Raw genomic sequence first — 20,205 nt, 5'->3', positions numbered from 1 at the left:
AAGGATATCAGTCAGAGATCAGTTGACGTGACCAACCGACATGATGAATGCACATTCAACACAACACCACGCTGCCTCTGACTTTTGAGGGCTGCAACTAGTTTCATTCTTGATTAATCCTTTAATTCAATCCATAAAATGTCAAAAAAATTGTGAAAACATTTTTTTATTTTTGTCTGACCGATAGCCCAAAACTCCATCTGCTTGAGGAAGAAGACGAAAGAAAGGAACAAAGAAGAAAGAATATTTAATTCAGGGTATAAAAGCAGAAACTCCTCAAATGTGTGAAACTGAAAAAAGCTTTGCTGCAATTTTAGAAGCACTCCATCAGTTTTATAGAAAAAGTTCAGTCCAGCCTGTAACAACAGTCATATAATGTCTTTTTTGAAAGCAAATCAAGCAATCTGATTGGTTGTTTGCTGTGTATAATAACTGTATGTAATTATGCCAGAGTGGACTGAGGAGGGCAATATCTCTGGAGGGAAAAAATATCCTGCTCAACCAAAAGAGGACACGCAGAGATATTGAATAATTGTATCCTGGCTTGCAAACTGATAGCTTTACAAACTGGAGGTGAGGCGTGTTTACCACGCAGCCAGGCTCTTACAGAAGACATTATTGAATTGCAGGATCATTGAAATGTAGGATCAAATTTTTTTCAACACGAAATTACCGCTATAAACAATGAATCAACTATTAAAAAATTTTTTAAATCATTAAATTCTTAATCAGAAACCTTTGATCCACTTGCACCCTTTTATTTGAATGCATCACAGCCCCGAACACACTGTATGAAGAATGTTTTATCGCCGATATGATCTAGTCTGCAGAAGAGAAAGCAATCTGCTGTTTAATATTGAATGACCTCTGTCCTTGCTTGGCCCAACAAAGGGCTTTTGTGCCGCTTCCGCTTGGCCACTTCACATAAGAAAAAAAGAAGAAGAAAAAAAAAAGCACATCAAAGAGAGAAAGTCTCGGCTCCCGCGGCCGCCGCCTTAGCCCTTTCCACCAAACCCCACTGTCCATCGCATGGATCAGGGTGGATTGGTTCACAATTGGTCTGCCAGCCGACTGACGGGGCACTATGGGTCAAAGCTCAAAGTCAAAGGCAGGACACAGGGGACTGCTGGGAGATCCACAGGGGAGCTCTAGGCCCACCTGCCCACATTTATAATAGAAAACCCACCAGCTGTCGGGGCTCAAACCCGGCTTCCTCTGTCGTTTTCTCTCCGTCTCCGTCCACCTGCAACGAAGACAACAGCAAGCAAACGCAAAATAACAGGACAAAGCATTTCATCACTCGCGTTACTCCAACATTTGGGCCCCACCTCCTCTGCAAGAAAATATCATCCTTCAAAACTGCAGTTATTCTGTAGTCATCATTATGTCCTGCAGCGTAAACACAATACAACAATGTGTACCTCGAAACCACAACAAGATTCTGAACATAATCATGTGCACACTCGTTGTTGACACTCTTCCCTCCGAGGGGTTGTGCGTGATCTCAACATCGAGGAATGCACATAAACCAACTACTAACAAACCACATGTGGTGCAGAGGATTTCTTCATCGCAGAGTTGGAAACAAAACTGTTGTTTTCTGTTTTCATAAAATAACAGTCGCATTTAGAAAATTTGTGACAGCTGCAAGGTCGTGCGGTCAAAAAGAAAAGAAAAAAAAGCTTAATGAGATGCAACAAGGGGTCGACACCTCTAGCAGCATCAGTTCAGACGTCATGCGAAGGTTATGAGCAGGCATTGATTCTGTAAACACTCGGGTCCCCGTGGATACTGACTGACTCTGAAAAACCTTGATTCACAGCAGCCTCACCCATCCCCCCCCCCCCCGCCCCACCTCCCTTCCCCTCTGATAGAGCAGGTGCACCATCTGGCAGTTTGAACTTTTAATGCTGGTGCACAATGCTGCTGCAGCGCAGGCGTGGCTCATGTGCGATTGAAAGCAGAGTGCCGGGAAGATACCGGATCCAGCGGTATGCGGAGCTCCGGAGGGTTTTCCGTGTTTCTCGCTCCGAGTAAGCCAGATCCGTGTGACACACCCCTGCCGCGTCCGCGGCTCAGGCACCGCGCTCAACCGGCCTTCAACCCTCACCGGGGGGAAACATAAAGGTCTCCCGTTTCCCCCCACTGAGAAAACAATACAGAGTTCACCAAAATATTAAACGGTTATTTCACCCTCACCACACCCCTCCGAACAATTTGTTCCCCTCGTGGAATGTTCTGGAGGGATGCTGGCAGGAAGAATAGGACTTCTTTCCTTCTTCATATTGAAGTGGATTAACAGTGAGGCGATGTCAAAAGTTGATGATTAAACAAACTTGGATTGCAAAAGAAAAAAAAAATACACTTGGGAAATACACGTGAAAGAAAGCTGTCTATAAATTTAAAAGTGGGAATTTTAAGAGGAGACCAGTCAATTCACTTCTATATGAGCAACGTGTTGTTGTTTTGTTTTTTTTTACAGATTTTTACAACTTAAATTGTTGTTTTAAATATATCCTTCAGAGATGTTTGAATATAGATTTTTTTTTTTTTTTTAAAGTACTTAATTTTCCATAAATCAAAGTTCAATTATTTGGTGAGAAAATCTTAAAATCCTCCCCACTGAAAAATCCAGAATCTCTATGCAAATATTTTTCAAAAGTGTACTGCTGAGCCAGTTCAGTTAAATCAATGCTGATGAAGACAATGTGAAAAGTTAAACGCTCCTAAAAAACCACACAAGCAACTCAAACGTACCTCTGCTTGAGGTCTTATATCTAATTGATGATGGGATTATTTTCACAATGAGGCAGAGGTGGGTTTTTTTTTTTTTTTTTTTTTTTTTTTTTTTTTTTTTTTTTTAGACAGCCCCTAGTGGCCCTAAGTGGTACTGCACTTTGAGGAAGTTCTGTATCAGCTTTTACAGAGAATGTCCATTTTGGGCATCTATTTTTGTGACATTAGTTACATTTAACTAATTAATTAACTGGCTTATCCAGTAACTAAAACTTGGTTTCGGTAACTATCGGGCGAACAGAAAAACCCAGCATTGCAGTTAGTAGAAACTGAACTTTGTGGTGTAACTTATTCCTCTTCACTTCTTGTTATTTTTTTCAACGCTGTTTCAGGCTCATGTTATATAATTAACATTTCTGACTCTTTGGCTTCTACCTGCTGAGGTTTAACTCAACCTCTAAAACGAAGGTGTCTCGTTGTCTCGCACAGCAATGCAGGTAACATCTTAAGCCTTTTCAGCGTTTGGATAATATTGCCTCGGCACAGAGCGCTCCGTGATGCTATCTGCACCGCTCTCCTCCCGGCTGCTTTGAAGCATGAGGCTGATGCAATCTCTCCCTTTCCAAGCTTCTCGTTTTATTGAACTCAAATCTTCTTGACAGGACACCTTCGCTTTTAATATCGTTCCCCAGCGAGCCAAGTAGAAAACAGAGTCGTGTTTGTGTAGCATGTTCTTCATTAAGGCACCAGACGAGGCTCAAGATGATACAGTATTCAGAAATAGCCCGCTCTCGCTTCAAAACATGAACCATGTCGGGCAATTTACCTAAACACGGTTAAAGTGGAGAGTGAAGAGTCGTGGGAAACTTGCCTGAGACTGAAGTGGTTAACTTGTCTTTATTTAAAGTTAAATACTTCAGGCTTTACGTGGCGAACGAGCCAAGTGACCGCCTGTGATGGGAGTGAGGGTTTGCCGCAGCAGAGCCACTTTCCTGCAAGATAAAAGGCTCCGACCTCAAAAGCGTATGTCGCACAATAATGAAAATGTGACTTCAGCCAGAGGCATTGAAGCAAAGCATGGGCAACCTGTTTGTTGATTAGAGAAGGGAACACAAAGAGAGCTCAGTAAGGGTCAATACAGGGGAGGAAATGGAGGGTGTACATCTACATTGCCCTCCCCCTCTCCCACTCTCGCCCTGCTCCCAGTGCAGATTGAAAAAGTGATAAATATGCATGAGTTTGGCTTTGACAGTGAAGGCCTTTGATGGTATGGTTGAGAATTCTCTATCTCAGGAGCAAATAGGCTGAAAATAACTGATGTTCACACATACAAAGTAAACAATGTGCGCTTTTAATGAGCAGAAAAGACTCAGTGGGAGGACTTTTTCATACACTCTCTATATACAGTATGCACACATAACGAACATGTGCTCCGTAATCACAGCCTCTCTCTCGCTGAATGGAGGAAAGTTGAGTGAATGCGGATGTATATTTACCAAGAATTTATTCTGAAAACGACTTCAGAAGTGGGTCATTAAGTCTCGGTCTGTAACGTTCAGATTGTGCTGCCGATATCTCACTCGAAACAAAAGTGATTTCCCTTTGGCTCTTCAAATTTAAAACTATTTTTAGGTCATAGAAGGCACCAGGGTTTGACAGTTTTGGGAGTCTCCTGAAAGTCCTGCGTTTGAACCATCCGACCACCAGGACATGTGAGGAGACTCGTGAGTCTACTCTACCTGCTGCAGTGGAAAACAAAATCCGGAAAAAGTACCCAGTACCACGAGCAGAGTCGAGTTAGTACCATCACCATCACTTGACTTCCTGCTTTGCTCCTGTCATAATTACCACATTCGCTTAGAGGTCAAATTATAGAAGCAGTTTGTCTTGTCTGAGGAATAATTAAAGTAGAGATGATCACTGATAACGGTCATTTAATGGACATAAGATGTAAATCAGGTGACACCACGAGTGTTTCTGTTTCCTTTTCCTTGTCTAAATCCTGAGATCTGTACTGAGTGACTAGAAATATAAAATGCGTTGTTCTGTTTCTTTGGTCTTGACTTTAATCTGCAAACTGCTTTCACTTGAACTTTTCTTTGAATCGTCTTCAGTGGTTGTCTTTGGAGAGGTTAAGTTATTTAAACTTGACTGAACGGAAATGTTTATTTTATGTTTCTGGTGTTACTTTGAAATGTTATACTATATATTGTATATGCAGTCTTGCGCTATAGTTGCAAATCGCCTTCCACGCTGTGTAAATATATAATGTCAGCAGCGGTCCTCCCATATGAGAACTGAGGATATTGAATAAACAACCAGCAAATCCTACAAGTTACTGAGTTTTCTTTTCAGAGCTTTTGGGCTCAAGCAGGGACATAATTTAGAGAGTTCGTGTTTTTATCAGAGAGATTCATGTGGGCTTGTATCTATCTGTTTTCCTTGAGTTTAATTTAGTAGACGGAGGAGAAAAAAGGTTTCTTATCTCAGTGTGGAAGCCATCTTATTTGTATATTTTCCTTTGCATTTTGTTTTCTCTGTGCGCCTCTCAGACCTGCAGGCCTCCCAGTCCTTTGAACACTACAGTATATCAGACAAGGCCATGGACTACAGGATCCTGCAGATGGACGAGGACCAGGACAGGATGTATGTGGGCTGCAAGGACCACGTCCTCTCCATGGACATCAACAACATCACCTATGGCACACTGAAGGTCAGCAGATACTCACTGTTTCGGTCCGAGAACGGCGCATGTTCTTTTTTTCTCACGTCAACAAAGAAGAAAAATAAAAACGTTGCGTAAAAGCAGCATGTACGACACATCATAAAACCGCCTCTGTGGATATTATTATAGTCTGTGCAATGATATGCAAAGCACCACACATTTGCCATGATCAGTGCAATTTTAAGGTTGTTCAAAAGAGCCCCAAAAAACGCTCGAGCTCTCTTCTAACCAATTCTGCATGCAGTGAAGGAATTATCTTCTGTGTAATTGACAGGCATGAGGTGCATAAACAGATGGGAAAGCATTTAGGTTCCCCCAGGGAGAGCTGCACCGCATCCATTTTTTTCCCCGAGTAAATTGCTTGATATATGCATTGAAGTGGACCTTTTAAGCACCTCTCCCGGGTTTGAAAACACACACGGATGATAGCGAGCCGTAATCACCGACGCAGGAACATCTAATGGAAACCCAAACCTCCAGCACGTTTGTTGGGTTCATTCTGCACCAACATTTCCCTGTGTGTGTGTGTGTGTGTGTGTGTGTGTGTGTGTGTGTGTGTGTGTGTGTGTGTGTGTGTGTGTGTGTGTGTGTGTGTGTGTGTGTGTGTGTGTGTGTGTGTTGTGTGTGTGTGTGTATAAACAGGATGTGATCAAACCTCATGAGCATATTCATGTCGTGTCTCCCTCAACCTGTTACTGACGGGGGCGCTCAGTCGCTCATTTATATTCTGTGCTGCTTTCACCACCAGGTGTTCTGGCCTGCATCTACCAGCAAAATAGAAGAGTGCCAAATGGCAGGCAAAGACCCCACGGTAAGGACAGTAAACCTTTCAAAACCCTCGTGCTTGGATCTCCTGGGGCCTTTTTTGGCTTCACCTACTGACAGATATCCCCTAAAACAAAAACATCCACGGAGGTCATCAGCGTGTTTCGCTTAATACGACGCATATTAACGTCTATTGCAACATTTTGTGGTTGAAATAGTCATGATGGGAGCAAAGGAGGAAGTCAGGTGACGTAGTATAAAGAGTGAGAAGTCCCCGGAGACCCGTGCTCGCGTCCCGTTCGGTAACAAAAGCCATCGTTGACTTATTTTACTAACAGAACTGACATACTAATTTCAACCCAAACCGTGATCTTTTTCAAAACCTGACCATGTAGATTTGGTACCATTACCTAAATAAATGTGTTTATTATTGTTGACATGGCAACGAAGGTCGAGTATGCCGGCTGCTGGTACTTTTCAAAGATTCGGCAAATGAGCCATTTGACCGTTTTGGGTTGAGAACATATTGAATACATGGCGTTAACAAATAATACAGTTTGCTGATTTTATGGACGTCCTCCACTTGTACAGTAGCTTAAAATGTTTGTTAATGTTAAAGTGCTTTAGCAAAACACTAAATTATCTCTGTCCAACAAAAATTACATAGTTCTGATTTAGAAATCACTAAAAAGACCACATAAGATCATATAACATAAAATCTATCTGTGTCCAGCAATAAGGAGAGTTACTACAGTCCATCTTTTGGCATTGATTAAACCCTGAAAAACTCATCTCTGTTCATCAAAATTACATATTTAGAAGGTTTTTTTCCCATGAAAAAATATCTCAGAATGCCTTAAAATGGCAAAGATGTGACTTTATACTTTGTCTTCATTTAGTAGGTGCAGACCTATGAATATGCACATAGTCCCTGCGTCTTTCTCCACCCACCCGTCCAGCGCTCGCCTGCAGCTGGATGTTATGAAAAGCCCCAGCCGTGCTTTGGACCTATAAATAGTTGCTAATATGTCATTAATTATGGTTAATGGTAAACTAATGAAGTACACAACACTGGTCAGAAAACCCTCAAGCTTTTCTGCCATGATGTTCCAGATCTAGTCTAAAGGTTTTCTCAGCTGGTCCCAGATCTTTTCCTCCAAGTGGGTCTACAGCGGAAGTTGCCTCCCGGGATTTCCCTCTCGCATCTGTGAGCTCACGTCAAGTCCAGCCGTATTCGCATCGAGCAGCAGATGTGTACAGGGTCACCGCCGACCGGCCCAGAGTCCCCCTGGCATCGCCACGGTTAAGACAGTTACAAGAGCAGCGGCGTGGGAGGATGGAAGGCCACGGGCCGCTGTAACAACAACAAGCCAGAGTCAAACGCAGCACAGCTCACCGTCGCACATTTCATAAGCCGTGCTGGTTCTGAGCTAAGGTGGAGAGCTGCAAAGAGATTTAATGAAGACATACAGCAAGACTCAGAGGGCTGATTCCTCCTCCGCCTCTTTCTTCCTCTAATTGGGTTGTTTGGAAACAAGTTGCCTATAGATCCTGCAGTGCAGTGCAGAGGGGAGAGGAGGGGGGGGGGACAAGGGTTTACTTTTTAATGAAGAAAACCTTCTTCAGTAATTTTTTTACATAAATTGATGGCCCAATTTTGAAAGTCAACAGCCCACGTTTTCAATAAAAAGCATCCGGAGCTGCCTGTCGGTCCAACAATATCCGCCATCCACTCCATCCTCCGACAGCAGCTGGGGTAGTACAGCCGGGGGTTTTGTGCAACATGCTGTTGCAGAAATAGAGAGGAGGCTGTTTCCAGTCACTGAGGGATTTGTGCTGCTCTGAGTCATCGCACGCCTGCTGCAGACAGGCTCCCGCAAATATTTGGGTGAACCATCTCTGTGTGGAGCCACTCGATGGCCCCTCCTCTCCTTCAGCCATCCCTTCTCTTATTTGCAGCCCTGCCACTTTCTCCATTTAAAAATTTAAGTTTCTGTTTTTCCTACTTTCCTTGGTCAATTTTTCCAACTCTGTCAACATGTCTCTCCTTTTTTTTTTTTTTTACCGCAGAATATTTCATTTTCTCTCATCCATAGTCTCCTTTCTCCTCAGCTTTTTTTTCTTGAATCACAGGCCCCCCTGTACATCTGTTATGGTTACCCTCTTCATGTGTATATATTCAGTTCCCCTTCTCCGAGAGAATCTGTGGTCAAGAGGGGCTCCAGAAAGCGGCCGCCCATTGTTTGGGCTGAAGGGTGGCTTTGAAGGAGAAATATATAGGATTGCTGCTTCCTCAAAAGCCTCCACTTTAAACTCAGCGTGATCCCCATTTACACTTGAGGCCACGAAGGTGGATGCTGTTTATCTGCTCACAAAGGCTGCATGTGTGTGTGTGTGTGTGGATAGGAAACACGCGAGAGGAAAATAAAACAGCATGGGGCCACACATCTATGTGAGGCTCTTTAAAAGTGACATCGGATATGGGCGCAGGCTCCACGAGGGTGTGATGAAATGAATACGGAGAAGTCAAGACAGAGAGACAAGATATAAAGAAGAGGAAGAGGAATAACAGATGGGCGTGTGACAGTAAAAAATTCAGTTGCTGTTCGTTGATGGCTCTCGGTGGAGCCGTGCGCTCCGACCGTGAGCTGCAGCTGCCATTCCTGCAGCCGTGGCCAAGTTCCTGAAGGCTCCCTGGATAAGGGTTCCTCTCCTCCCTGCTGCTCCCTTCGTCTCTCCTCGTTTCTCCTCTTTTTTCCTGCAAACTCAGGCTTAATTAGCCACAAAGTCCAGCCCTCCCGCTGCTGCCGGGATTTTGGGAAAGTGGAAGCAGAGATGGAGCGAGAACAGAAGTCGGTCTCACCTCGATATATCACACATACCACTGACGCTCTTTTTCCGCTGGCCTTAATACCAGACCAGTGAGCTGTGGGATCGTTGTTGTGCAGCATGTGATTGTATAACCGACATAACAAGTGAGATAAGTTTGAATTACTCCCTCAGACGGAATAGGATACTTTCAGGAGCGACGTGTAGTTCACCCTGGCTGTGTACCAGGAAATAGACCTTTACTCTGTTGTGTCTGTTTTCATTGCAATATCTCACAGCTGGGATTGAAAATTGGAGCATTTTTACCACCTGCTATTCATTTTGTTATTTTATTTCAATAAAGCGAGGGTTAAATAATATTAAAATGGCTCAAGGAAACATTTGCTGAAAGGGAAAAGTGGGACTAGTTTTTGGCTAAAAAGTGAAGCTATTGTAACAGCACAAGTGAAGAAGAGTCATAAAGTTGGCAAACAAACTCACAAATGTGCATTTTCCATCAATATTTACCTTAAGTTTGGTCACTTTAGCTATTACAAGGTAGTGGTCCGACCAAGGGTGTAACACCAAAAAACTCTGATCACATATCATTTGTAAGAGAAAGATTATGCTTTAAAGTGAAGTAATAGAAATAGTGAAGATTCCTCAGAATTGTTTTCTTGTTGTTTCTCACCTTGTTAACTTTTCGCACGTCTCTCTCTGTTTGTTTGTGTTTTTCCAGCACGGCTGCGGGAACTTCATCCGGGTGGTGCAGCCGTACAACAGAACTCATCTGTTCATGTGCGGCAGCGGAGCGTACAGTCCCGTCTGTGTGTACATCAACAGGGGCCGCAGACCGGAGGTGGGTGCACGATGACAGATTAAAGAAACAAAGTCGGTGGGGGGAAATAAACCGTTTTGGCTCGATGGTGAACACCACAGCCACCGCCGTAACTCCACTGTGTTGAGGTAGATTATCCGTTCTGGGTGTCCATTTTAAAATACTTTGGGATACACCAGCAATGGAACAATATCACACCACATGAACATGATCTCAAAACATAGCAACTAGTACTTCTGTACATGTGTAAGCGATTAAGTGAGGATATAGTATAATTAAAATTAGAATAATCTGACGGTGGTTTGTTGAAGACACCCGTTTTACTTCCTTTATGATTATTAAAAAAAAAAAAAAAAAAAAAAAAAACAGGCCTGATTGTATGAGTAATGATGCACTGAGTAAATGTAACTACTCATTAGGGAAAGAAATTCATTCATAATTCCTTCTCCTCTTTGATATTCTGTAAAAACACCTTTAATAGACTGCTCATGTGGACCCTGTGTTGAAATAAAACTAGTGTGAATGCTGTCACCCCGAGCGAGTAAACAAATTTACCGTGTGAGAGATTAAGGAGTCATTAAAAATGGCTCGAGGAGTGTGTGTAAGCAGCATTTTTTTCAGATTAACCAGTTTTTATGTGATTATTTCAAACCAAAAGGTTTGTGATTGATTGCTGCAATACACTGAATTGTCTTCACACCACTCTGCTTGAATGAGAACAACATCATTTATAATCACCGACAACCAATGCATCCCAGCATATTTTCTACTGATCAGCTCAGACTTCAGACGTGACAGCATATGGGGAGAAAAAGTGTTTCATAACTTCATACATTTTTGTATAGTCAGTTTGATGCCACGTAAGAGGAGATGCTGAGGATAAGAGGGGAGGAAAGGGAGGTCTAGTATCAGCCCTCTAGGAGAAAAGTGCTCACCGAGTGAACAGCATGTGGCCACAGACTGCCGACTGCTGCCAAACGCTAATAGGCAGAGCGAGGGAGAGAGCTCCAAACCAGACTCTCTCCTCGCCGCAGTGCCTTTTGTCATTTAGGGGTTTTGTTTGAAAGGCAGACTGCTCTGTTTGCAACTTCTGAACTTACACATGCCTCAAGAAAAGAGATCTGTTACGGATAAGAAGCTGCTGCACCGTGATGCTAACAGGGTTGTTGTGGTGTTTTGAAACTCGATATGATGGATGCGACATGTTATTTGCATGTGTCAATGTTTTCGTGATGTGAATTATAAACTGCAGTAAATGTGTTACTAAGTCCATTGGTCTTTCATTCAGTCTTTAAATCTTCATAACGTGTCATAACTGCTTGTTTTTAGAACATTTATTATTTGTTATTTGTTGAAAGAAAAGCAGAATTTTAACGATTCCCTTAAAGTGTTTTACAAGATATATAAAAATTCTCTGTGCTGAAACCTCTGTTGACATCTTACAAACTGTTAAAAGCATCAATATCTTTTCTCCCTCAAATTGAATCTATGGATATGTTTTGTTTAAAAAGTTTGAAACAAGATGTTTCCTCACTCAAATGATATAGCACAAGATAGGATAGACATGAAATGATTACATTAGCTTTTATTGATGCCCACTAGGGAAAAAGTTATTAAAAAAATATATAAATGCAAATTCCCCAAAAACTTCTCAAATAAACACAAACATAGAATAATGCACAGTGTGTGCATTGCTTTAAAAAAAAAAATACAGTGTTATTGTACAGGGATACATGATAACGATGACAAAAATAGATAATAATGGATAAATATGACGGACACACGAGATATAAAGTAGCTGTGATGTTAACATTGTTACGCAGCAAAAGTCCATTTTGAGCTTCAGTCTGCACTGTGAAGGTCAAACCCCCAGTTGAAGTCACAGTAACTTAAACGGTCTGAGTGGAGACGAGCTTTAACATTAAACGACGGATATTTTTTGCAGTGTAGAGATTGATGGCAACCTGCCAGATGGAGTCGATCCTACTCCAGAACCTCTTGGGCGAACACACACATTTTCCTAGAAAAATTCTGCCGAGGTGACGTCAGTCCCATTCAAAGAAGCTGCCCCACCGTCGTGGGTTAGATCTAAATAGGATGGGACAGGAAGTGCTATAATACACCCAGCTTGCTGTCAGAGGCACTTGGACTATCCAGTCTGCCATAAGGAGGCGGTTGAAACTTGGCAGCGTTTCCACCTGAGATGGAGAAAAGGTTATCTACCACATTAGCAGGGAAAATTCCTCCTTTTTACTGCCCCATGTGGACCAGTTAAGGTGGTCTGGGGCAGGACTGCCTCTGTGCCTCCTTAAAACCAAAAGGAAGGAGAACCTGAGCGGGTCTATGCTGTGGGACGTTTGTTTCGCTCATACATGCAGTTTTATTGTAGCAGAGGCCAGCGGATGGAACAATGTGTCATATAAAACTGTCTCCAGACTGTCTTACGTCTTCTTTGTCTCTTTGACAGGAACAAGTATTTCACCTTGACTCCAGGACCGACTCAGGAAAAGGAAGGTGTTCCTTCAATCCTCGAGTGAATACAGTCTCTGTCATGCTCAGTAGGTGCCTCCATCTCTTCCTACCGTGTTTCTGCATATTTTTTTTTAAACCCCTAAAAAAATCTCCAAAGTTTATTTGCAATAAGGGTTATTTTTGTTTGTTTTTCAGTGAATTTTAGTTTTTTCCTGATAATAAAATATTACATCACTTCTAACAGACATACAGGCAGTAAACCAGCTGGGGGTGGGCGTTGCTAGGCATTGTTAGGAATCGCTTTTGCTGCGCTCACGCCATATGGTATGGATGGGAGAGAGGCTGATCTATGACTCCGGACTTAGTCACATAGGGTTAAAAATACTTTGGATGGTTTTCAGGGACTTCCATAATCGCCAAGATATCAGACGTCAGTGTGAGGATTTGTCTCTTATGGGATTTCAGCAGTTGAGACGTTACTCCATACAGTTCGCTCATGAAAGCTAGAAGGTTAAGACTAGCAAGACCCATAAAAAAAATGGACATAGTCTCCAGGTCGGAAAAATAAAGTCGAAGCAGACGTGCAATACTACTGAGGGCCACTAGGGACTGGCTCCAAAAAACATCTTCCTCCAATAGACTCCTATTAAAAAAGCATCAACTTCTCTCATGAATTACAAAGTCAATATATGTTTTCCTGAAGTCATTGTGGTGTCACTGGCTAAATTCACTCCTTCTGATCAGAGTTCTGGCGGTCCATCTAAAAATAATTCCATCATTAATTAGATATTAGGCCTCAGAGAGACATATGTTCGGGGGCGTGTCTGGTTTGATTGACATGCCTTAGGTGCAGAGAAGTTTCCGGTATATGAGGATGGGCATAGTGTCCTCAGGTTCTCAGTCAGGTCCACCCCTCACTCCTCCCCAGCCCATCCAAATATGGTCACTTCTAGCTCCAAAAAAACAAGATGGTGACGGCCAAAATGCCAATCTGAGGCTTTAAAACGGTTCACAAACCAACTGGTGACATCACGGTGGGTTACCACTCTGCGACACCGCACTATAATGTTGGGCACCCACAACAAAGAGTGAGCAGGATCTACTAACGGCAGATCAGGTATTGAAAATATCGGTCTGTACCTAACTAATGCTATGTGGCCTTTTTTTTAAAGAAGTAAAACAAAAAAAGTGTCATGACACCATTTGTATATACGGGGCTATTACACGCCCGGGTCAGTGGTGCACCATAAAACTTGGCACCGCGCTTCCTAATACGCCGGTCGTCAAATGTCAGTGTGCCATCGAGAACATTCTGAAGGTGTGAGTGTTGGAGACACAATTAGCACAAATACATCTAAGAACACTTCTATCCTCTTATTGTGAATTAGAAAGGTATAAAAACATGCAAAAGCAACAACATTTTCTCACACATAAAGAAAGGAGAATTCAAAATTTCAGTTTAACTTGAACTTTAACCAAACGGAGGTTTATATCTCCTTCGAGCCTCTCCCTCTCCCCAACTCTCTTCCTTTTGATCTCCGATTGGTCGAGGCGTGTTGGGTTGCTGTTGACACGGCTAAAGGCGACACATTGCACCCTCAGCTCTGCTTTCTGACACCTGAGCATCGCTTGTGTCAGCAGCAGCGGCTTTGCCAGCCAGCGGGCTTCGTCAGAGATCCCCTGGAAGGGAGCCCAGAGAGGAGGGTGGAATAACCTGAAGGGATGGGATAGGAAGGGAAGGAAGGGAGGTAGTCTGCCAAATACAGTCGAGGTCAAAGGCAACGCCGTGGAAGCGGTGATGCAGCACTGCGAGCCTCCGAGGACAATCAGAGTGTCTGTGCTCAATAAAATCTGCACTACGTCTCCCGTCCTCGTGTTCTGGACCCCGCGTGGCCGTCTGAGTGCTGTCAACACCCACTCCTTAGCAAGCCGGCCTGGATGTGGGCCACATACCCTCAGTCCTCCCACCGACTTGCCCCTGCATCCTTCAAAACACATGGTCTGGAACTGATAGATGGTGAAGTGAGACAGAGTAAAGGAAGGATATAAAAGCACGAGGCGCCTGTGGAGAGCTCAAGGCTGCTTATTAGCAGCGTGACACGCACAGACTGGAAATCTGTTTTGACTTCTGTAACGGTCATTTTCAATCACATTAACGTGCTTTATCAGTCATGAAATAAAATTGTGCTGTTTTTTTTTCTTTTTTATCCATTCATTTGTGCTGTATCTATTTTCTTGGTATTTTCATTGACTGATATCTATCTTTTCAGGCTTTATAAAAAGAGTATTGTTGGTGTGTGTGTGTGTGTGTGTGTGTGTGTGTGTGTGTGTGTGTGTGTGTGTGTGTGTGTGTGTGTGTGTGTGTGTGTGTGTGTGTGTGTGTGTGTGTGTGTGTGTGTCTTTCCGCTCCCAGATCAGGAGCTGTTCTCAGGGATGTACATTGACTTCATGGGGACAGATGCTGCCATCTTCAGGAGCCTGACCAAGAGGAATGCAGTGCGGACGGATCAGCACAACTCTAAGTGGCTCAGTGGTGAGCACACATATGTAGAATATATATTTATATCTAAATATAAATTCATTTACGGAAAGAAGTTGTTTCTTTATCTTTTATCCAGAGTTGTGGACCGCTAAAAAGCCGCCATTTGTTCCCCTTCTCTGCTTCTTTCAGAGCCAATTTTCATCGACGCCCAACTGATCCCAGACGGAACCGACCCCAACGACGCCAAACTGTATTTCTTCTTCCGCGAGAGGCTGACAGACAACAGTGGAAACACTAAAAATATCCACACCATGGTGGCCAGAGTGTGTCCGGTGAGTGTGCCCTCCGTCTGCGCCCAAATTAATCACTACCGTGTGTTTTGTGGTTTCGAGTTGCTATGCGAAGCTTTGTCGTCTGCAGAATGACATCGGAGGGCAGCGCAGCCTGGTGAACAAATGGACCACGTTCCTCAAAGCCAGGATGGTGTGTTCGGTTCTGGAGGAGGACGGCACCGAAACACACTTTGATGAACTCGGTGAGTAGAACAGAAGAGGACGTGTACACTTTACATACCTTATCCAACTTGTTGCATCACTTCCAAGCTCCATATTTTTAATGGACCATGAAACAAGTTTAAACCAATTTTGTGGTTTAAAAAAAAATATTACCATTTTTTGAAACCTTGCTATTATTGTCCCTATGATTGCTTTTTCCACCAACAATCCTTGAAACTTCCAATGTTTGGTCTGGATCGGGACTGTAGCTTTTCGTCGAGTGTCATAATTCTTCTGTTGCTTTTGGTTCCCTCATATTCATTCATTGTGCGCAACGTTTTCTATTCAGGTCATCAGACTCCCATCTTTCAATGTGAACATTTACTAATTCATGCATCCATCACTCTTTGGCCCTCTCACCTGCCGTATGAAGAGATATGGGGTTTGGGGAATTTGTTGAAGGTACTAAATATGCCTTTGTCTCTGTGTGCACGTGTGTTTTCCCCTACAGAAAGTGTGTTTTTGCTGGAAACCGATCAGCCCAAGGGCCTGTTGGTGTTCGGAGTCTTCACGTCCACAAGGTGAGACGGACGAGGCCAACATTCCTGCAGGCCTCGGCGGTTATGTTAATCACTGACTGGATATCAGCAGGAGGGGTCGTGCTTGTCAAAGGGCCTGCTACATAGAGAAATCATGTGTCGTGTTGCAGAACAGCTCATTCACGTGTTGAACTATCGATTCCAGCGTGGTGGTGGCTTCACCATATGCCCTTCGTTCTGATGTCCTTCCCTTAAGCTCTCTCGCCACGTTGCGCCATTTTGCTGACTGAGTGCAAAGACACATTTATAGTACACGTTGATACAGAATACTCTGTGACATGGGATCTGTTGTTGGAGGTCTTCCTCAAGCATGAAATAAGAGTACTCAGCAGGACTTTAAGTGCAGAGAGATTTATTATTGCATTTTTCAAATAGATGGAGTCCAGCCCAGTTTCTGCACCTACATAAACACTTACGGAGACAAATTTGGGTTAAATATTTGTCAGTTTGAATGTAAATTAAAAAGGTAAGTTTGAAACCAAAAGATGACATATTTATCTTTAAACACTAAGATAAATAAACCTATAAATGGAAGTGTAGGAAAAAATGTGCAATTTTAATGTAATTTTGATTCTATTCTGGATCTTTTTGTTCAACTTTTTTTCATTTTTTTTTCATTTCATGAACAAATATTATAAAACCAGTTGCTAACTGTGTACTATTTTTTTATGTTTAATATTTCAGGCTGCTTACACAGTACTGTATTACTTCAAAAGACCTGCGGTACTAAAATTAATATTTTCGACCCAATTTGAGAAAACTGGTACAAGTGAAAGTTGAAATACAAAGTTAAAGAGAAATTTTTCCAAGACTGCATGAAGTCTAATGAGGACAGTATGTCATAAGTTGTTTTTTTTTGTGTGAGGAAAAGCAGATACAAACTCTTCTGTCCTCTTGAGTGAATCCCAGAGCATTAAAATATGATGACATCATAGAATCTGTACAGTCAGAATATGAAAAACCAAATTTAAATATACAGTAATTATTTGCAAATGAAGGAAAGAAGAGTTGACCACATATTGTAGAAACCTCTGTTTCTGTAAACAAATTAATGAAACTGCTCTCATTCAGCAGAAAGTCCGAGTCAGCCGGGTCGCTGAGGTTTTAAAGGAACAGCCACTTGATCCGTCTCTTCTGATCTTTAATTGAGTTTGTCCATTTAACCCTGAGCGACACTGCAACAGGCCCTCGGCTCACTTGTTACCTCGGGATCATAGAGAGTCGGCAGTAGTGTATCCGGGCTCAAAGAACACAGCCAAACCAAACAGAGAGGTCCTCGAGGTCTCTGAGCTCAATGTTATTCCTATTTTCACACTGTATTTCTTTCTTCATCCCCCACAATGTGCTTCTGTTCCTCACTTCTTAACAAAGCCTCTTTTATGTGGTAAGCAGTGTGGTTTTAAATGACTCAGCCAAACCACATCAGATCATGGCGGAGGAAATAGGTGGCCCGTCCTCAATGGAGTGTGACAGAGGTTCCACCCAGAATTTAACTCGCACATCCTCAGAAATTGTGATCTTAAGAAAGCAGAATGTTTTTGCTGGGTGGGTCTCTCGAGTTGCGAGGAAAGTTTCCCACTGCGGTGTTTCATATAATATATGCATCTCCTTCTCTCAGCTCCGTCTTTAAAGGCTCGGCAGTGTGTTCGTACAACATGGCGGACATCCTCACCGTCTTCAACGGGCCCTTCGCTCACAGAGACGGACCCAACTTTCAGTGGGTGGCGTTCCAGGGCCGCATCCCCTATCCAAGGCCCGGAACTGTGAGTTCATCTCTCGGCCATTCAGTCAATGTTTTTTAGGTTAATTCAATGCTTGATTTAAAAAAAAAAAAAAAAAAAAAAAAAAAAAAAAATACATCAAATATTAATGTTAAACTTACCCACTTACACATTTCAAAGACAAAAGGCAGTGGGGGGAGAAGGGAAATCTTATTACCAGCAGCTTTCTTAAAAAAATTAATAAATTACATCAATGTATAAACAGAGCATGACGGTACAAAGAAAATTGAAAATCTCCTCAAGAATTCCAGTTACGCTCTGAAATAATCTGTTTTTAATTCAGCAATTAACACTAATTTAACACTGAATGAACATTTTGAAGTGCCTCAAGCGGTGTTCTCAAAACTGCAATGTTCTTTGTTTATGTCAATACAAGAAGTCTTGTGCTCTTATTATTATACTTCAAAATTATCATCAGATTCTCTTCTCTCACAGCTAACAATGACTGAGGTCAAGTGGTGGCAGGGAGGAAAATTTGGGGCGATTTCCTACCAGAAAGGAATTAATTATATATGTACACATGATTAATTCAGATTTGTGGACAGAATATATTCAAAAAATTTAAGACGGCAAATAACTAAAAAAAATAACTAAAATACCATTTAGACATTCAAATCTTAAACCGTAAATCTCAAATAATTGTTAAATAAAAAAAAATTGTCATCTGCAAATAAAATAAACTGCAGTATTGTTAACCCTACGAACTGATGTATAAGATAAATGAATACACTTCCCCCAATACTTATCCCTGTGTTTAATCTGAGTATATTTGGATTCATTATCAACAGAATATTGGTTTGTATTGTGTAAATAAGTAACGAAACCATCTAAAAGCTATCTGCACTGTATTTTGTCAGTGATAAGGTTCTCAATACAATTTAATTTTTTTTCATATTGTGAACTAAATGAGAGATTAAAACCTGTGTGAATACATGAATAAGATTTTTTTTTACGCATGCCTTCCCTCCCTCTGTTTCTCCAGTGTCCCGGCGGAGCCTTCACACCTGACATTCAGACAACAAAAGAGTTCCCAGACGACGTGGTGACCTTCGTACGCAACCATCCGGTCATGTTCAACCCCATCTACCCGGTGGGGAGGAGACCCCTGGTGGTTCGGACCAACGCTGACTACAAATACACATCCGTGGCTGTGGACCAGGTCACGGCTGCCGACGGCAACTACCAGGTGCTCTTCCTCGGCACAGGTATGGAGGTGAACAGGTTCTGCAGGTTCTCAGAAAGCAGATTCATACAGGTGTATTTATGGCTTTCAGGTTTATGACGCAACACCACTGCTAACCGGCTTTATCTATTAAAAACATACCAGAGAGGATGATGTGCTTTTCACTATATCATTTTGTCTTTCTTCCAGTGAAAAGATTCACGAGATGTAAATCTTTCCAGGTTTTGAGCCTTTATTGCATCTTAATTTCTACATGATTCGCAAAGATAACTGGTTAGGTCAAAAATTTCAAAAACCTGCACCAGAAAGTCAAAATATTTCACCTGCAAAACATGCCTAATGCTATTCTGAGATGTATGTACTATTTATATATTATTTGAGAGAATTTTTGTCAGTGGGGTCAAAAAATGAATTTGACTCTTCGTGGGTTTGATTTGTCGAAGAGTCTAAAGTCAGATAGATCACACATCAGAGTTACAATATATTGATTTTATCCATTCCTCCAAATACAATAACTGAGCAATACGTGAAATGAACTAACACAACCTGCTTTTTTCAATTCTTGAGGGAAAAATACCAAATGAATACCAGATATATGATGAATGTATACTGTGTCTGCATTGTGGCATAAATATACAAAAATATAACCAGTCTTGTTTCTAGGCAGGTAAACAACATGCAAACTAATGTGCAGGGACATGCAACAACAACAAAAACGTCAGAGGTGGTTCATAAGTTAATTATTGCTTAGCAGGGTTAGGTTGCAACAGCTGGTTATCAGATGAAAAACAGATAACCGAGGCGACAGCGCACCATCGCTGTTGCAGCTAAACTGAAAACATGACAGATTGCAGCATGAATTATGTCTTAAATAGGTCATTAACAAAGAACAGGTCCTTTACAAATTAGCTTTGGCCTTTAATTTTCAGTAATCAGGCGAAAGAAGCTGCAAACAAATTAATAATTAAAAGTATTGCCACAGTCGTTATCTTATCATGTTTCCATAGACTGATTGTGAGATTAAATGTGGGCAAAAACATTTCCCTTTGCACGTGCAAAGTGTATACATCCTGTGCAACATCCTACTTACCTGTCGATTTCTATGCTTATAGTACTGTAGTTAAATGATAAAATAGGGGGGTTTTTTTGCGTCTACGTGTGCACGTTGGCGTTCATCAGACCTCTCTGGGACTCTCTCTCTCTCTCTCTCTCACAGCTGCTTGTGTTTATCAAGCAGAGTCTCCGTTCTGTTTCTCCTGTCTGAATGCTTGAAGAGAAGCCAGTGCCGTCTCACCATATCTGGTCCTGAGCTGGTGTTTTGT

The 20,205-nt window shown here is 42.1% G+C and overlaps 1 protein-coding gene across 2 annotated transcripts in view; it reads left to right on the top strand.

The window, feature by feature from the left end:
* The window catches only part of sema3c (sema domain, immunoglobulin domain (Ig), short basic domain, secreted, (semaphorin) 3C), a 39,283-nt gene that overhangs the window by 11,854 nt on the left and 7,224 nt on the right, over window positions 1-20,205 (top strand). For both annotated transcript variants that reach the window (XM_069711013.1, XM_069711015.1), the window contains 10 exons: window positions 5,289-5,449; window positions 6,210-6,272; window positions 9,774-9,893; window positions 12,340-12,430; window positions 14,758-14,877; window positions 15,016-15,158; window positions 15,247-15,361; window positions 15,832-15,901; window positions 17,538-17,682; window positions 18,683-18,905. In XM_069711013.1, coding sequence (XP_069567114.1) covers window positions 5,289-5,449; window positions 6,210-6,272; window positions 9,774-9,893; window positions 12,340-12,430; window positions 14,758-14,877; window positions 15,016-15,158; window positions 15,247-15,361; window positions 15,832-15,901; window positions 17,538-17,682; window positions 18,683-18,905 — 1,251 coding nt within the window. The remainder of the gene's footprint in view (window positions 1-5,288; window positions 5,450-6,209; window positions 6,273-9,773; window positions 9,894-12,339; window positions 12,431-14,757; window positions 14,878-15,015; window positions 15,159-15,246; window positions 15,362-15,831; window positions 15,902-17,537; window positions 17,683-18,682; window positions 18,906-20,205) is intronic.

Source organism: Brachyistius frenatus, unplaced genomic scaffold (genome assembly GCF_029030835.1).
Source record: "Brachyistius frenatus isolate BFR_SWC_R1_liver_20210118 unplaced genomic scaffold, ASM2903083v1 Contig_96, whole genome shotgun sequence".
Lineage (NCBI taxonomy): Eukaryota > Metazoa > Chordata > Actinopteri > Embiotocidae > Brachyistius > Brachyistius frenatus.
The sequence above is the reverse complement of the archived record's forward strand: the minus strand, read 5'-3'. Positions and strand labels throughout refer to the sequence as shown.